The sequence below is a fragment of the Phoxinus phoxinus genome (genome assembly GCF_949152265.1).
Source record: "Phoxinus phoxinus genome assembly, chromosome: 4".
In the NCBI taxonomy this organism is placed as follows: domain Eukaryota; kingdom Metazoa; phylum Chordata; class Actinopteri; order Cypriniformes; family Leuciscidae; genus Phoxinus; species Phoxinus phoxinus.
The window spans coordinates 3,635,704-3,652,887 of NC_136879.1; the positions used below are offsets into that span (position 1 = coordinate 3,635,704).

Sequence of the window (17,184 nt, forward strand, 5' to 3'; positions counted from 1 at the left end):
AGTAATATGTAAATAAATAGTATCACAGAGGGCAACCAACGACCATTTTGATTACAGGGACTTCAAATAGCTTGTCACCGTAAAACATTTGACTGTTCTAACAGAAGATCAAAGATGTGATCACTTCAGATAGATTGTATCATCTAAACCATTTGCTGTTCTGATTTCATTTACATTAAGAGTTGACCATTTGGGTTGATCATATCCTGAACAAATGGTAATCAATTGTAGAATGGGTGTGGGACACAGAGAATCTTCTCAGACAAGGGGGTGTCTCAACTTCATTAACATACAGACCACAGCTGTCACGATAAGAGGAACTTCATTTGCATTAAGAGTTGTAAACTGTACCAGGATAAAAGGTTTGAGATTTGGATGATCTGGGTTCATTTTGACGCCGGTGAACCCAAGGTGCTTTTGTGTACCTTGCCACTACTTTGCTGGAATAAACTTCATTTTTGAGATCTTCAACGTCCACATCATTTTTTCTTACATTGGCGAGCCAGCCCAGTCGACGGATTTCCAACAAAGAAGAGAAAAGGTAAGAAAAAGCTGTTTTCTTTCATTTATGCTGTTTTTGTCAAGGAATTCCTCGTTTTAAAAGAATCTAGAAAAGTAAAATTAAGGACAGAAGAGATCGAATTTGGTTTATTCAGTATTAGCAGGAGGAGTTTTAAGCCTATTCCGTACAATTTTGTTTAAGGTTCTAACGTAACTGAATAAGCCCGAAGCAGTGTGGTGGCAGACTTGTATTGGAATTGTTGTTTCTAAAGTAATTGAAACAAAGTGCTTAAGTGTAAAGTTTCTAAAGTAACTGAAACTTTGTGTTGGTCTCTTATAATTCTGTTAAGATTCTAAAGTAACTGAATAACCCGAAGTAGTGTGGTGGCAGAGTTATATTAGATTGGTTGTTTCTAAAGTAACTGAAACAAATGTGTAGGTTTCTAACGTACTTGAAACTGATTGTTGTAATGATTCTGAGGAAATTCTAAAGTAGTTGAATAGACCCGACGCAGTGTGGTCACAGAATTATTTCACAACTATTGTGTGTTATAGCATAGGCTAGACTAGTGAGTCTGATGTGCCGTGACTGTGAAGTTTAAAACAAAGAACCCGAAGCAGTGTGGTTTTGCCCAAGATGGTTGTTGATTGCCCTCTGTTATATTATTTACATATTACTGATTGGATGTAATTGTCTCTATATGATAATTAAGCTCTTTTAAGTGAAGGAACATTTTGATATAAATGTATATATTGGAGTGGAAGTTGGATCGGGGCAGACTATAATTTCTTACAGTGTACCAATTATCATTTCAGTGATCCTGACTGTCCATTACAGTCTACGTTTGTCAAATTTGGTGGACAATTCAAACCAATCCATTATAGAGGTGCACATGACAGACTTGATGACTGCCGAGTAGGACTGCTGCTGGCAAAAGAAAGTGCAACTTCTGCTGAGCCTTTTTCACAATTGGATTCTTAAGAAACAGATTAGAAAATGCTACATCTGGTCTTGCAGTTGTTAATAATAGAGAAGGGAAACATTCTTGAGCGCAGAACAGAAAAAGAAAAACTGCAAAGTCAGCCACAAATGCAGAACAAAAGCAGATATGAAGGGGTGAGACCTAAAACACATGCACGCCCACACAGAAACACTTTCGCATTCACACACACACACACACACACACAGTGTTTATTCATTTCTGCTTAATGCTATTGGTCTTATATCTTTGAATAATTTGTTTCAATTTGGTTTATTGAAATAAATAATTTGTGAATACAATATGATTCTTAATTTTTTTGTGGCATTTTAGTTATATTTTTACAAATGTATGTGGCAATATTGCAAAAACACCTCAAACAACAACGACAAAATTTTAACCTTTCACAAAAATACATATTTTAATGCATTTTATAACATGTGTGTATATATATATATATATTAGGGGTGTGCAAAGAAGCTGATATTTGTATCTGTATTTGTTGAGGGGGGAAAAGTATTTGTATTCGAGTAAAATTCAAAATATGAATTTAGTCAAATTCAAATGCGTTACACTTCTAATTTACGTTAAAGTGTAAGTATTCTTTAATTATATCCATTATAATAATTATGGATATGCAATATTGGTTGATGTTTTTCCATAAATCCAGCAATGAAACAAGGAACGTCATTGAAAAGAAAATAACATAACAGCCATTACCTCATCCATGGTTAAACCAACAACTAATAAATACCTGAACATTATGAAGCCTACATCTTGCTGTGTGCAAAAGACAGAGTAACTTAAACGTACCATATAACTCCCACACGTGCATACAATTCGACACAACTACACACGCCTTTTTAACCGAACGTTAACGTTACTCTGTTAACAGCCTATTGTCTAAATTACCACGCTAAACAGAGCGAACATGAGAGCACCCGACTGCAGACGTCAATAATGCAGCGTAATGGAATAATCTCCCGATCAAACTCCGCTTCTCAAAAGTTATAAACTGCCTCAGGAACCCAGTTAAGGTACAAAAATCTATTCAACAAAAATAGTGATGGAGTTAAGTGTTTTTTTGCTCTCTGTTGCTGTGTGGAGCAGCCTGTGTCCGTATTTTTTTAAGTATTTGTTCGAAATAAGTATTTGTAAAAAACACGTTATTTGTGCCTTTCCGAATACCGTATTCGGGTTCGGCTCCACCCCTAATATATATATACATACACAGTGGGGAGAACAAGTATTTGATACACTGCCCATTTTGCAGGTTTTCCCACTTACAAAGCATGTAGAGGTCTGTAATTTTTATCATAGGAACTCTTCAACTGTGAGTGACGGAATCTAAAAATTCAGAAAATCACATTGTATGATTTTTAAGTAATTGTATGATTTTTAAGTAATTTATTTGCATTTTATTGCATTACATAAGTATTTGATACATCAGAAAAGCAGAACTTAATAATTGTTACAGAAACCTTTGTTTGCAATTACAGAGATCATACGTTTCCTGTAGTTCTTGACCAGGTTTGCACACACTGGGGATTTTGGCCCAATCCTCCATACAGACCCTCTCCAGATTCTTCAGGTTTCGGGGATGTCGCTGGGAAATACTGACTTTCAGCTCCCGCCAAAGATTTGATATTGGGTTCAGGTCTGGAGACTGAGATACTTCTTATGGACCCACTCCTCAGTTGCCCTGGCTGTGTGTTTCGGGCCGTTGTCCTGCTGGAAGACCTAGCCACAACCCATCTTCAATGCTCTTCCTGAGGGAAGGAGGTTGTTGGCCAAGATCTCGCGATACATGGCCCCATCAATCCTCCCCTCCATAAGCTGCAGTCGTCCTGTCCCCTTTGCAGAAAAGCATCCCCAAAAATGATGTTTCCATGCTTCTCGGTTGGGATGGTGTTCTTGGGGTTGTACTCATCCTTCTTCTTCCTCCAAACACGGCGAGTGGAGTTTAGACCAAAAAGCTTTATTTTGTCTCATCAGACCACATGGCCTTGTCCCACTCCTCCGCTGGATCATCCAGATGGTCATTGGCAGACTTCAGACAGCCTGGACATGCGCTGGCTTGAGCAGGGGGACCTTGCATGCGCTGCAGGATTTTAATCCATGAAGGCGTAGTGTGTTACTAATGGTTTTCTTTGAGACTGTGGTCCCAGCTCTCTTCAGGTCATTGAACAGGCCCTGCCGTGTAGTTCTGGGCTGATCCCTCACCTTCCTCGTGATCATTGATGCCCCACGAGGTGAGATCTTGCATGTTGCCCCAGGCCGAGGGAGATTGACCGGCATCTTGAACTTCTTCCATTTTCTAATAATTGCGCCAACAGTTGTTGCCTTCTCACCAAGCTGATGCCTATTGTCCTGTAGCCCATCCCAAAACTGGAAGAAAACAAAACAAGAGGTATTTCACATTTCATGGAAAGAGAGCACGATTGCATACAGAGGGCCTTAAAAGCTGCTTGATCTGCTTATTTTTCAACCCTGTTAGAAGAAAATAAACAAAACCCTAGGTATTTATTTGAAATGATACCTAAACTAACGAAAAATAAAGCTTCAAGGGCAGTACAGCAGTAATTACTTTATGAACTTCTTTACTTAAAAGATTGATATTATTAGGGAGAAAATTATAACTATGTAACCGTCTACTTCAGTATTGCATTGTAGCCTCCCTGACGACATTTCTTTATTAATTAATTGCTATTGGAGAGGAAGAATTTTCTAAACTCGTTAACTCATCTAAATTCGACAACATGTATGTTAGACCCTATACCGACTAAGCTACTGAAAGAGATGCTTCCAGAGTGTAAGGGGATCCAGTGGATGCAAGTATTGGAGAACCCACGTGCAGTTTATTTACAAATAAGATTAAACATGAAACAAAAACATGGCGTGGCATGAAAACTCAAAATGAAACATGAACATGGACTTACAACTTGTGGAATAAAGGAAACAATACTTGAAAAAACACATGGCATACAAGAGGGCTTACATATACACAAGCCTAATGACAAGACAAGGGACACCTGTGAACAATGGAGGGTGGTGAAATCTTGGGGGAGGGATGATGGGCCAGGCCCATGCAGGGGGACAGGACATGGGCCGTGGCATGGCGTGGGCGGACCTGGGCCGCGGCATGGTGTGGGCGGTGCATCATCTGGAGCTGGCTCAGGTGCAGCGGCCATCCTGTCTGAAGACATAGGCACAGCAGGCATGACGTGAACAGTCTCTGGCTCGGCAGACGTGACGTGAAGAAGCTCAGGCTCGGCAGGCGTGACGTGAAGAAGCTCAGGCTCGGCAGGCGTGACGTGATGTGAAGAAGCTCAGGCTCGGCAGGCGTGACGTGATGTGAAGAAGCTCAGGTTCGACAGGCATGACGTGAAGAGACTCAGACTTGGAGGGTACTGTGGGGTTGCGGGGCTCCTCGTCAAGGGGGTAATCCATCCGCCGGAAACCGAAGCTTCCCCATTGGCTATCAAGCCATCACCTGCTGTTAGCATTCCATTGACTCCCATTCACTTTGACAGCGAATAACTTTACATCTGAGGCGTTTAAAGACTCCATTTGTCCATTATTTATTTAAGCAGTTTTTGTTAAAATAGGCTAACGATTGCGTCATAACCACTCGACTGTCGCACAGTCGAGAAATTATTGTATAGACAGGCGGAGAAGCTCGCAAGGGGGGACATGGAGGCATAAAGTCTGATAAAGTCAAGGGAGAAGCCCATAGAGAGTCAAAGTTGATCCTGCTGCTAGCTCATGGTCAGCTAATAGTCACGCTCTCCGTCTCTACAAGATTTGGAAAAAAATGATTCAGATTTCTCTTGGCACAGCTACTAGAAGACTTACAACTGTCAGACAGGTTGCTCACGTCACATCTATGTTGTCAAGCTCAGCTTGAGATAGGTACCAAAAACATTTAAGCTGGCTATGATTAAACCACTTGTTAAAAAAACGCAACTTTAGCAATAAATTATATCTGCGAGGAGTTAGACTGTACCACAGTACTGAGACAGCTCTCATTAGAGTCACAAATGATTTTCTCTTATCATCCGATCATGGTTGTATCTCTATTAGTGTTACTCGATCTTAGTGCTACATTTGACACTTTCGACCACAACATTCTTTTAAATAGACTCGAAAATGATGTTGGCATTAGTGGAATTGCACTAGCATGGTTTAAATCATACTTATCTGACCGTTATCAGCTTGTAGCAGTAAATGAAGAGATGTCTTATCGATCAAAAGTTCAGTATGGTGTACCACAAGGCTCAGTACTAGGACCGTTGCTGTTCACTCTGTACATGCTACCCTTAGGATATATCATTAGGAAGCATGGCATTAGCTTTCACTGTTATGCTGATGATACTCCGCTCTAAAATTGTTCACGCCCTGATAAAATTTACCAATTCAAAAAATTAACAGAATGCTAAGTTGATATAAAAACTGGATGACTTGCAATTTCCTTCAACTTAATTCAGAAAAAACAGAGATTCTAATTATTGGACAAAAAAACTTCCTGACATAATGACCTCTTTTTTAACATAATATTTTTATTTCGGTCCTCACAGATAAGCACTTCTCAAACAAATAAAATAAAGCTATACATAATAACCGAAAAAGGTGTAGGCTGAAGCCTCTGCTTATTAAGCCTACCCTTTATACATAATTATCAATCAAATGAGCGTCACTTTTTCCACAGGTATTAATTAATACAAGACAAGAGAAAAGAAAAGGAAAAACAAAAAACAAACAACAACAACAAAAAACATCGAAGTACACATTTCAGATACTAGTATAATATGTACATAGGGGGAAACATTTTTATTTTCATACACATTGAATTAAATCATTATTTACCACCTTATTTTTAAACATTTTCTTGAATTTACTAAGTGAATTACACAATTTTAAATCATTGTGCAAATTGTTCCATAGATTAACCCCTTTGACAGATATGCATCTATTTTTTATATTAGTTCTTGCCCTTATTTTTTTTAAACATATGTATTCCTCTTAGTTTATACTGACTTTCTCTTATTTCAAACAGTCTCTGGATACAGTTTGGAAGCAAATTATTATAGACCTTATACATTGTCTGTACAGTATAGAAATTAACTAAATCAACAAATTTTAAAGCATTTAAATTACTAAACAATTGTTTTGTTGGTTCATAATAGTCAACGTGTTTTATAATCCTAATTGCTCTTTTTTGTAACATATATATTGGATTTAAATTGGTTTTATATGAATGCCCCCAAACCTCCACACAATAGGTCATGGATGGAACTATGAGCGCACAATACAAAATATATAATGAGTTTTCATTCAGGATATGTTTACAGGGCTCGCAAAATTTCTAAATCGCTGGTAGCCCTTCGGGCAGGCACTCTTCAGATTTTGGTAGCCCGAAATGAATTTTACTAGCCCACATAAAAAGACAATTTTAAATGTAGAAAATTGGTTGGGAGTCATAACATGAATCAAAAACTTTTTCAAAACACAAATATCAACAATTGGATATAAAATCAAATTAGAATCATCAATACAAATATACATCTGGTTCTCTGAAGTGAAATGTGTGTGACCAGTATGGAACATTAATCTGTCTGTGGCTCAGCCCCCAATGAGGGTATGATAAAAATAAAAAAATAAAAAAAAGGTAACACTTTGGGTTAGGGTCTAACGCTCACAATTAACTAGTTTCATTAACATGCAGATGGCAGGGTTTTATCATCACTGAGGTCCCAAATGTGAGGTAGACTAGTTAGGGGTGTTCGAGGGCCAATCTGCAATAATTTTCTCGGGGGCCCGAGAAAATTTTGATTTCTCTGATCTACATATGTGCATTTTTAAGATGTTTTGAATGCCAAAAAAATTGGACAATAATAGCTTTAAAACCATGTCACACAGCTGATTATTTTCTCTCCTCATCAGCATCACTCTTTTTCTCTTTGTTTTTCTCTTGCTCTGGCTCTTCCCATCCTAAAGCTGAGCTTTGACTGATAGGCTTTTCATTTTTGTCTGTCAATGACGAAAGTAAACTTGGGGTCAGCTGATAGGTTGATTTCATTTTAATTTTCAATCATTTTCTCAGACACATTCATTTACTGAAAGGTAGGTAGCCTAACTAAGTTTATTAAATTTATTCACAATATGTACACATTCATTATTGATCTTAATACAGGGCCGCAAAAAGGGCTTTATAATCAAATAGGTCCTAAATATAAGGTTGTTAGGGGGTTCAAATTTTTTATTTCTCTGATATGTGCATTTCAAGACGTTTGAAGGCCAAAAAAAGGATAAGAAATAGCTTTAAAACCATGTCAGCGGGCAGTATTTGTCAATACCTGCTCTCACTTCTTATCCATCACTCTTTCTTTTTCTCTCAGTCTCCTCATCTTGCCCTGTCTCTTCCCCTCCTAAAGCTGATCTTTTTAATTTACTGAAGGCTACAAATTGTACTATATTAATTCTCAACATGTACACATTCGTTATTAATATTGTGCATAACAAGATGAAAACGGCTTTGTTTCTCGTCCCCTCACAATGACAGTAAACAAATTACATTCCACGAGTCACGTTACAAAGGCCTATTTTCAATTTAAAATGGCGAAATTAGACAAGTAAATTCGTTTGCCTGATAATTTGTCATTTGTTTAACATTTATGACCTAAAAAAAGTCAAATGTGAAATATTTAGTTTAGCTACTTACATTATCGCACTTGACCGTAAACTGAAGCGTCGAGTCGCTCTGCTCAAATTCGCGCTCTGTGAATATAAATCCCGCCTACTTTGATTTGATTGGTAATCTCTAATATTCTGACATTGACGAGCAGTGACAGACCAATGAGGCTCAGATACATACACACACACACACACACACACACATCCTGTCCTCTGTTTCTGACGTGCGCTCTGTTCGGCGCCACTGCGGATTGAAGACGAAGAACGCGCTGAATCTGATTATAACAAGACTGAAGCGAACACTAGTTCAGATAGCCCGTCGGGCAGGCCGGTTATGCATTTTGGTAGCCCGACTGGAAAACACAATAGCCCCGGGACGTCGGGCGGGCGATTTTGCGAGCCCTGGTTTAGTTTTATGTAATATTGTAATGGATTGTGACATTTTTCTTTTTACATGACCTAAAATACTGTATAACACTTGATGGCTTCTGTTAAGTCCTCATTGTCGGTTAGGAACCTGGGTGTGCTCTTTGATACCAATCTTTCATTTGAAAGTCACGTGTCTGGTATCTGTAAAACCGCATTTTTTCATCTTAAAAATATATATCTAAATTATGTCATATTCTCTCAATGAAAAATGCAGAATAATTAGTTCATACATTCATGACATCAAGGCTAGATTATTGTAATGCTATTATGGGTGGTTGCCCTGCACGCTTAATAAAACTACAGCTAGTTCAAAATGCAGCCGTTAGAGTTCTTACCAGAACTAGGAAGTATGAGCATATTAGCCCCGTTCTGTCAACACTGCATTGGCTCCCAATTAAATATAATATAAATTTTAAAATATTGCTGATTACTTACAAAGGACTAAATGGTTTAGCTCCCCAGTCCTTGAGCGAGCTCTTAACGCATTATAGTCCTTCACGTATATTGCGATCTCAAAATTGCGGCCAGTTGATAATACCTAGAATATCAAAATCGACTGCTGGCGGTAGATCCTTTTCCTATTTAGCACCAAAACTTTGGAACAATCTTCCTAACATTGTCCGGGAAGCAGACACACACTGTCAGTTCAAATCTAGACTAAAAACACATATCTTTGGCCTAGCATTCACACAACACATTATAGACTTCACACATATCTTTGGCCTAGCATTCACACAACACATTATAGACTTCTATAATTCAATGTTAGTGTTACGTTATAATTAAGAAAACTGAGTGAGGACCCAAATGTAGAAATAAATAAAGATTTATTGTAAAAAAGGAAACAAAGTAAAACAAAAACCCACAAGGGAGAAAACCATAATATAAAACATAACCACAACTTCAAAAACAAACATGCCAGAGGGTCACGGAAAAGCAGGAGACGTATACAAGACAACGATCCGACACAGACTGCAAACACAAAGGAACTTATAAAAGGGACAAATCAGGCAGGTGATGAGGGAACAACAGGTGGGGCAAATGAAACCAATAATGAGATAACAAGGAGGGTTGGGATCGAGACAGAGACAGGAACACAAAAACCCACATGTGCTACACGAGACAGGACAGGCATGTGACAGTTAGACTGCATAGTTTAGAACAGCCGGGACCAGAAACACTTCCCATAAACCCTGATGTACTTGGTACATCATAAGAAGTATGGCGTCTACGCTAATATTAGTTTCTCTGTCTATCCCGAGGTTTATCCCAGTCCGCCAGACTCAGGCCATATCCAGATCTGATGAAGGACCAGCACCTGGACACGACGACAACGCAGTCCTGAAGTGCCAGCCCCATCAGCCCAGTGAAGGCCTCATCGACACGACAGCCATCGGCACTGATCCTCAACAACTCGTCTCCATACCGGCGTAATGACTTCGACTTCCAACCAGATGGAAATGGATAAATACTCTAAATCAGGGGTCGGCAACAGGCAATATTTTCTGGCCCGCCGGATTATTTTGGAAGTCAGTTTTTTTTTTTTTTTTTTTACTATAACGGTTTACAAATAGGCCCCGTGAATCAGTGATGCGCGGGTTGATCCAAAATGAGTGAGTGCCTGCGGTCACCCGCGGTTACGAGTCATCCAAAAATATTTTAAACCTTTGTAATTTATATAGTACTAGACACAATTTTCTATGAAATGCATAGGTCTACACTTTATTGGCTGAATAACATGGCGCGAGGATGACGCACGAGCTCAGTCTGCAGATAGAGATGAAAGTGGGAAATCCTTATTTGAATGTTGAGCGCGTTATTAACTTTTGAACAAGAGCTGACGCGGGACAAAATGCCCGATTTCCCAAAACGTTGAACTGAGCAATGCCATTATGCCATTTTAATAGACTACTTTTAAACGCATATAGCTCAGTAATGTCAGTTTTATGTAGCCTATTTGCTGAGAGGGGGCTGGGTTTTTGTTGGGAAAGTCGGGGGAGAGACGCACACTTAGATTAGACTGGATAAACACATCCAGCATCTTAATTGTTAAGAAAATGAAATGAAATAAATGAATAAATCAAGCCTTTATTACAAAACAGAGCATTCAGAAAAATGCGCACCCCTAGTTCCTACGTCTATGGCCCAATATGCGGGCCAGGAAGCGGGTCGGGTACAATATTTTCTTTCTTTTGTTTGCGGTCCGAGTTGCGGGCGGGTTGAAAACGTCGGTCGGGTGCGGGTTGTTTATACATTGACCCGCGCATCACTGCCGTGTATCATTCGTTCAATCGTTTTTTTTTCCAAATTAAAACCAAAAATAAAAAAATGAAAAACAACTTGTTTTTTGAGATTCTGAAAACGAGATCTAAATTTTTAAAGCAGGTGAACACTGAGTGTATTTTAAGCGGTTGCTGAAATGAACCTTGTGGGAGCGGGACGGAAAAAAACAGTCCCGCGCAGACCTCCTTAAACCTTAGGTGTGTAGCCTATGTGTGTCCCGAATAAATAATAATTAAAAAAAAGGAATAAAGTTCAAAAGTTGGACTGTATTGGTACAGTCCATTGGTAATACAATGCTAAATCAGATATATGTACAATAACATGTCCAACAATCGATTTAAATAGTACATGGGTTTTAATTTATCGTTAATGAGATGTATCCGCGGCATTTTCTCGTGTGCTTAAATGGTCCAGTGGTAGAACTTTCGTCAAGTGTGTAAAAGGTTCTGGGTTCTAATCTGCATTCGTATAGTTATTTTTTTTTTTCGTTTTTTTTTTTTAATCAAAACCGATTATGCTCATCAGTGGTTGTATATATAGTAGTAGGGACACGTTTGTGTGCATTATATTTTGTGATTTCACCGTAACGAATAGGCCTATTCCATGTAGCTGGCCTGCCATCTACTGGATAAAAAAAATATTGGCTCGCGGCCAAAGTTACTTGCCGACCCCTGCTCTAAATGTTCTGATCCAATCTGACTTGTAATGCTGCCCAAATCATAATCATACACTGTTTGTTCATTGGCCAGAGGAGAACTGGCCCTCCGACTGAGCCTGGTTTCTCCCAAGGTTTTTTTTCCTCCATTCTGTCACCTGATGGAGTTTTGGTTCCTTGCCACTGTTACCTTGGCTTTGGCTTGCTTGGTTGGTTGGAGAAATTTTATATTCAACAATATTATGAATCTGCCTTACTCAAGGTGGACGATGATGCAATTTTCTTCTAGAAACAAACTTTGTTGTATTATTTTCCTGTTATCACTGTGAGGCTGCTTTGATAAAATCTGTATTGTAAAAAGCGCTATAAAAATAAAGGTGACTTGACTGTGTCCCTTTGCAAAGAGGCTATATCTATATTACATGTTTCCAACTTTATGTATGGTAATAAGGATGCTTTTTTTCTAGGAGTGAGTAAGTTTCACCACACCATATGATGGGCAGCCCATTGCAGCCAAACAGGAAGCTAGACAGGAGGAGTAACTGACTTCCCCATTAGACTTACTATGATGAGAAAAATCCTCTAGGCAGCCATGTGAAAAATGTGTGTGTTTGTGTGTGTGTGCATAACTGTGCATATCTTTGTGTACATATTTAGCTAAAGTTTAGGGACAGAAATGTCCCCAGCAGTGAGCTAAATCTGACAAAAGCTTCCCATGGGTGACATCCGGGGATGTCCTCACTTGGGGAAACAAACAAACAAAAACAAATACAGCATATCATTTTAACAATATCCAATAATATATAAATATGTATACTTAACGTGTCAAAAGTTTTTAGGGGTACAGTTAGAATGGGTATTAGTCTGTAGTACATATAGTTATATAAAACTTTAAATAAAACAAATAGAAGTATATGATATATCTACACTCTGTCAGAAAGTCTCACTCTCTCTCTCTCTCTCTCTCTCTCTCTCTCTCTCTGTGTGTGTGTGGCTAAAAGTGCAGACACACTTCACTGTGGATACAGCTTGCGGAAGGCATCAAGACATTTATTAATTCCTCTTTGAGCTTTGCTTACAAGTCTCCATAACTCTTCTCCACAACAATTTTCCTGGTGAGTTGTTCTTGCATATATATATTTTAAATTTTTGAGTGTGTAAGTCTGTGTCTGTTTCCCCTATTCCCCCAAATTAATTTTAGTGCGTCAAACATGCGCTGAACATGCTGATTGGTTGAGTTCATGCCGAATTTTGATTAGTTGACTAATTTTGTTGGCAGCATTTTATTTCAACAACTATTTTTCCGGGGGAAAATTATTCCAAGTAATTTCGGTGGAAACGCGGCTTTAGTATGTCTCATCATAACTCATGAATTCCCCCAGTGATCATGAATATTTACACCATTATATTGGTAAAGTTTGCCATTTATAGCAGTAAGTGGATATACTGACTTTTCCAATCCTGCGTTCAGCTCATTTGACGTTTTTCCCTCCAGGCATCAAGATGAACGTGAGTCAGGTGAATACTTCACTCAAGTGCGAGCGGGACACTAGCGTAACTTCCATACTCTTCCCTTGTCTGTACACTGCTCTTTTCCTGGCTGCTTTTGTGTTGAACACTCTGGCCGCCTGGATCTTCTTCCAAATCCGCAGCAGCTCAACATTCGTTGTGTACCTGAAGAACGTAGTCATGGCTGACCTATTGATGACCCTTACCGTGCCTGTAAAGGCATTGACCGATGCGGGGTTGGGTTCCTGGCACCTCCGGGCTTTTCATTGCCGGTACTCAGCTGTACTCTTCTATACCACTATGTACATCAGCATCCTTCTTCTCGGATTCATTAGCTTGGATCGATACCTAAAGATTGTGCATCCGTTCGGGAAATGTGCTTTTCAGAGGGTCGGGGTGGGTCGGATCCTGTGTGCAGTTATCTGGGTGGTAATGCTGTCATTGGCTCTGCCCAATGTCATCCTGAGTAATCAAATGCCACAGATCTCCACTGGTGGAAGGCTGCGATGTACCAGGATGAAGGGGATGATGGGACTCATGTGGCATGAAGGTTTTAACTACTTCTGCCAGGTTGTTTTTTGGGGTACGTTGGCGCTCATGGTTGTCTGCTACACCTTCATCAGCAGGAAAGTGTTTGAATCATACCGTGCATCACAAAGCAGCAGTGACACAGCCAGTAAACAGACCACATCTAAGGTAAAGTGCACTTTCTTCAACCTCTCTTATGCAACCCTGAGAGTGCAGACACTGAAGTTCTGTGAAGATGCAGCTAGTAGACTTTAGGATATTCAGGGCAGTGTTTCCCAATCCTGTTCCTGGAGGCACACCAACAGTGCACATTTTGGATGTCTGCCATATCTGACCCATCCATTTCAGTCTTGAACTCTTTAATAATGAGCTGATGAGTTGAATCAGATGTGTTTGATTAGGAGGAGTTAGAAAATGTGTACTGCCTGGTGTGTCTCCAGGATGAGGGATGGGAAACACAATTTCAAATAATTGGAAATTATATTTATTAATAGAAACATAAGCTGCGTCTGAACTTGCATACAGTCTAGTACATGGCTGGGCAACTCAGACCCTCAAGACCCACTTTCCTGCAAAGTTTAGCTCCAACCCTGATCAAACTCAACTGCTAATAACTTTCTAGTTATCCTGAATATCTTGATTAGCTTGTTCAGGTGTATTTGATTATGGTTGGAGTTAATAGGCTTTTTCGACTTGAAGCGGCACTGCACAGTTCGATTCGTTTATGACATCAAAGTACCGCGAGTGTGATTCAAAAGCATATGGAGCCATCTGTTCTCTAATCGCTCTCACGGTACTTTGATGTCATAAGCGAATCGGACTGTGTAGCGCCGGTTCAAGTCGAACAAGCCTATTTACTCTGCAGGAAAGTGGATATCAAGGACCAGAGTTGCCCAGCCCTGATCTAGTAGTCTGGGGGCCAGTTTATCTAAAGTGGATTTTACTGCAGTAATAGACCAGTGGCCATTGGCTTCTATGAATGGTTGTACAGAATATACTTAACAATAGTCCAAAACATGTCACCCAAATTACGGCCAGTCCAAAAATAAAAAGTAGCTACTGATTATCTCACAGACTTAATGCCTGCTACAGACCCTGTAATTTTAGCAGTCCTATACGATCATTACAAATCACACTGTACGACATGGATCTAATGGGGATGATGACACCTATTGAATCTTAAGTTAATGTAGAAGAATATAATGTCATCAGAAAGCACTAGTGACAAACAAATGAATCGTACTTTTCCAATTGTGTGCTGAAAAAAAGAGGAGGAATCGAAAGAGGAGAATATGGACGTGGTCGTTGCCAGGTAAAAGAGGCCAGCTTGGCATGCCAATTTTGTAAATAGAGCTTGAGGAAAGAAGTTTTATGTTTTAGCATCATGTCTCATTGATCAATACTTCATTTCATATTACAATTGTATTGGCTACTCAGTAGACGTAGGTCGTAGCAGCAAACACTGTGAGATGATCATGCTACATTTCTGAAAATTGTCGGAGGCTATCTTTGGTCGCAAGACCATCTTTGAAGCTCTTTCACTGTACAACATAGGACCACCGTTTAGGAGGCACGACCACAAAAATAGACCTCATCTTTCATCGTATAATGTGTACCAGGCAACTCAGAAAACACTTGCTACCAGATCCCTCAAAGAAAATTCAATGAGTTTTTTTTATATTTTTTTATATTGGATGCCACTAACCTGGAAAACTAGGAGAATCCATGCACTGATAATGTATTTCCTCAAAAACACTCTGTATCAACCCTGGTTCTGATTAAAGCTTGACGCACCGAGAAAGTAGTTTCCAGTGTTAAGTGCAATATGCATGGGACCATCAATAACGGATTGTGGGCTGTCTATGGCCTTGGTGTCTTATCTTGGTATAGGTGTGCTTGGTACACATGATTTTCACCTGTTGGATCATATGACAGGTGAAAAGATCCAGTAGACACATTGAAGGAGGGACCCGAGACAAAGAGACCAGAATGTCATTAGCTGTGTTTCAATCTAAATGGGTTTTAATCAAGCTCCAGTTTCTGGTGTACAGCATGCTAACCAGTGCTAAACTTCCTCTGCTCCACAGGTGTTTGTAGTAGTGGGTGTTTTCTTTCTATGCTTTGCACCCTTCCACCTGGCCCGAATCCCTTACACCCTCAGTCAGACCCGGAATACTTCTGCCCAGTGCTGGGCCCAAGACCAGCTGTACTTTGCCAAAGAGTTCACACTCTGGCTATCATCTACTAACGTGTGCCTGGACCCTCTCATCTATATTTTTCTGTGTCGAGTCTTCCGCAAGAAGCTCACTGCCACACTGAGCCGCCGTCCGCTCCCACGTGGGTCTCTAACAGAGACCTCCACCAGAATGGAGATGCCACAGAGGCCATTGTGACACAAATACGGATTTAGTTCATTAACATACTTCATCATGTGGCTGTTATGAAGTTCAAGGGTCCATGAAAATGCACTGCAAAATAATTTTCTTAATCAGTATTTTTGTCCAGTACAAATATATAAAAGTGTCTATAAACTTTTTTTTAAAGATGTCGATATTTTCATTGCAATTGATTTTTGCAGTGCATGGAGGAGCAGAAATAACAAAATAAAATAGACTCCCTTATCTTACCAGTACCACCTTGTCTTTCTTGCAATACAACTGTTAAAAAGTAAAAAGAAAATTTGGTTACACTTTACATTAAGGTTCCATTTGTAAACACTGGTTAAATCATGCGACAAACGTATTGATCATTGTTAGTTTATGAATTAACAGTAACACTTTACAAAAAGGTTCATTAGTTAACAACATTAGTTAGCATGAACTAAAAAATGAACTGCACTTATACAGCATTTATTAATCTTTGTTCATGTTAATTTCAACACTTACTAATATTTTATTAAAATCTTGTTAACATTAGTTAATGCACTGTGAACTACTGTAACATGAAAAAACAATGAACAGATAGTTACCTATCATTAACAAAGATTAACAAACACAGTAACAAATGTATTGCTCATGGTTAGTTCATGTTAGTTAATGCATTAACTAATTTGTTAACTAATGAATCTTATAGTAAAGTGTTACCGAATTAACTAATGTTACCTAATGAGATCTTATTGGAAACTGTCACTGAAAATGTTATTGTAAAATTTAAAATTTTTGTGATGTACCAACCTTGAACGTCAGTTCATTGAAATTCAGTGTTAGATCAACATTGACAGGGTTATTTTCACTGACCTTAAGTGTGCTTCATTATCAGAAACCACAGCAGTTTTTGTTTCCCTTCCAGTTATCTTTCCCTCACTGTCTCCTCTTCCTGTTAAAAGCCTTTTTATTTGGGCAGTCAGTGTCAGCTTATTAAGTGAATTGTTAAATTCTGTATCTAGAATGTTTAAACAATGCATTATATTTATATAAGTAAAATATATGTAATATATATTTACATTTCTAAGTAAAATACGTTTTTGGTTAACTTTACTTTACACAAATTAGGACGACCAGTAGAGTAGTCCGAGCTTTTTTTTTTTATAGAATAAACTAATTTTTTTTAATGTATATGTAGGCAGTCAGTTGAGTATTTGTATGCTCTTTTCTCAGTGATGGCAAA

General features: G+C 38.9%; 1 protein-coding gene across 4 annotated transcripts in view; it reads left to right on the forward strand.

The window, feature by feature from the left end:
* Nucleotides 1-16,224, forward strand: part of p2ry13 (purinergic receptor P2Y13) — a 54,770-nt gene extending 38,546 nt beyond the window's left edge. Inside the window, exons 1-4 of one of the 4 annotated variants that reach the window (XM_079610551.1) lie at nucleotides 145-541; nucleotides 12,543-12,656; nucleotides 13,037-13,746; nucleotides 15,666-16,224. In XM_079610551.1, the coding sequence (XP_079466677.1) occupies nucleotides 13,045-13,746; nucleotides 15,666-15,971 (1,008 nt within the window). In that variant the 5' untranslated portion in view covers nucleotides 145-541; nucleotides 12,543-12,656; nucleotides 13,037-13,044 and the 3' untranslated portion in view covers nucleotides 15,972-16,224. Of the gene's footprint in view, nucleotides 1-144; nucleotides 542-12,542; nucleotides 12,657-13,036; nucleotides 13,747-15,665 lie in introns of those variants that run through there. The other 3 variants (XM_079610554.1, XM_079610552.1, XM_079610553.1) reach the window with 3 other exon arrangements.
* Nucleotides 16,225-17,184: the final 960 nt, after the last annotated feature.